Consider the following 1,746-nt stretch of genomic DNA (forward strand, 5'->3'; position numbering starts at 1 on the left):
TCCTTCTATGTCATTAGCTAGAGATGACATAAAGAAAGCTATTATTGAAGCAATAATGATTCGTAGCCTTGGTGAGAATGCTATCCCTCAAGAAGCATTCTACTGCCCATGTGGCAATGAACAGAAACACGTTCTTCTAATTACAAAAAGCATCACTGGAGAACGCATGTTCACATGCACCAAAGATCCTACAAAGCACATTGATGATGACAGGTCATGGATAGATTGGCTTGATAGTAAGTACAAAATTTCATTAAACATGTTACTGTATTTTTTAAACTTATATGCATAGTTTCAAAAAATGACGGACAATTAACAGATTCTGATACTTCCACTGCCACAGTTAATGAACTTAGTAAGATTTTAATCCTACCTATTATATGTATAATTATGCTAAAAATGCCTTTAGTCCTTTACTTTAAATTAATTAATTAATCATAGGTTTAGATGATCACAATGAAGTATTTGGATTATTGAACAATTCAATAACTAAATGGGATGTATTAGGTTTAAAACTTGATGTTCGTTACACAGAACTGGACAAAATACAAACTGATTGCAAAGACATAGATAGCTGCCTAATGAAAATGCTAGCTGCTTGGCTGAAGCAGTCCAGTGGTAAGGGACCTCCTACTTACAAGCAATTGGTAGAAGCATTGGAAAGTATGGGGGAAGCTACTTTAGCTAATGAGATAAAGAGAAGTTTGTCAAAGAGAAAAGGAAGCAAAAGTGATGCATCAGCTAGCAAGAGACAATGTATGTGAACAAATGTGATTTTACCTGTACCGTTATGCACACACCTTATATGCTTAGTCTCAGCAGTTTTATATGAAGTTTTACATACATAACATTCTTGACATTTTTAGTTTTTTACTATGTAACTTTTAGTATTTTGAAAAGAATAATATTAAAATGATTCTGGATTCACATCATAGTCTATCATGTCTTTTTCCAATACCCACCATTTATCCCAAAACCCAATATCTACAATCCTCTCTCTCATCGTCCACCAGTGGGGCTTTAATTGGGGACACGTCTCCATATAATTCTTACAATCCTTATAATTAGGAAGCCGTATAATTAGAGAACACACTCCAAGATTGACGTGATCCAATGATCGATTACATATCCCTGATAAATGCCCCTCTACAATTCTCTGAGCTGTTGGATTCCTCGTTAGTTCACTGCAAGACGATATCTCATTAGAATACTGAAGTACTTCGTTTACAAATCCGTTCATGTCCGGATTCTTCTTCCATGAGACTCCAGCAAAAGAACCAATCGTTACCATAGTAGTGAAACGGAGTGGTTTCTTCTTTGCATATTCTAGTACATCCTTGCATACTGTAGCATAGTCACTCATCAAACTCTTAAACCGTCCACTCCATCTTGATAAGCGTTTACTAGAGCTAAGCCATCTCGAGAAAGATGTCATTTTATTGTGACCACGCCTAGACTATATGAAATTTTAACGCCGTGACATTGCAAAGGGTTAAATTTTTAATTTTTAGGGATGCCTAAGAAATCTGTTCTTGTTGTTGTTGGAACTACAAAATTTGAAGATCTGATAAAAGCAGTCTCTGAGAAAGGATTTCAAAAAGTACTAAAAATGATAATTTTAATTTTTAAAATTATATTTAGTTGCTATTTTCAAAAGGGTACCACTCATTTAAGTATTCAGATAGGCCATGGTGAATATACACCTGCCGATAGTGAGAGTGGGAGTGGCAGGCAGGAAGGGCTAAT

At 35.3% G+C, this 1,746-nt stretch overlaps 2 protein-coding genes across 2 annotated transcripts; one reads left to right on the forward strand and one right to left on the reverse strand.

Annotated features, from left to right (window-relative positions):
* Window positions 1-6: 6 nt before the first annotated feature.
* Window positions 7-779, forward strand: LOC109592264 (uncharacterized). Its single transcript, XM_020007758.1, has 3 exons — window positions 7-236; window positions 293-355; window positions 442-779. Exons 1-3 carry the CDS (start codon window positions 8-10, stop codon window positions 762-764), a joined length of 615 nt encoding a protein of 204 aa, XP_019863317.1. The 5' UTR covers window position 7; the 3' UTR covers window positions 765-779.
* A 104-nt stretch (window positions 780-883) lies between these two features.
* LOC105316042 (uncharacterized protein C19orf52 homolog) lies at window positions 884-1,599 on the reverse strand. Its single transcript, XM_011410837.2, has one exon. It carries the CDS (start codon window positions 1,433-1,435, stop codon window positions 908-910), a length of 528 nt encoding a protein of 175 aa, XP_011409139.1. The 5' UTR covers window positions 1,436-1,599; the 3' UTR covers window positions 884-907.
* Window positions 1,600-1,746: the final 147 nt, after the last annotated feature.

Source organism: Amphimedon queenslandica, unplaced genomic scaffold (genome assembly GCF_000090795.2).
Source record: "Amphimedon queenslandica unplaced genomic scaffold, v1.1 AMPQUscaffold_5799_Cont22239, whole genome shotgun sequence".
In the NCBI taxonomy this organism is placed as follows: Eukaryota; Metazoa; Porifera; class Demospongiae; order Haplosclerida; family Niphatidae; genus Amphimedon; species Amphimedon queenslandica.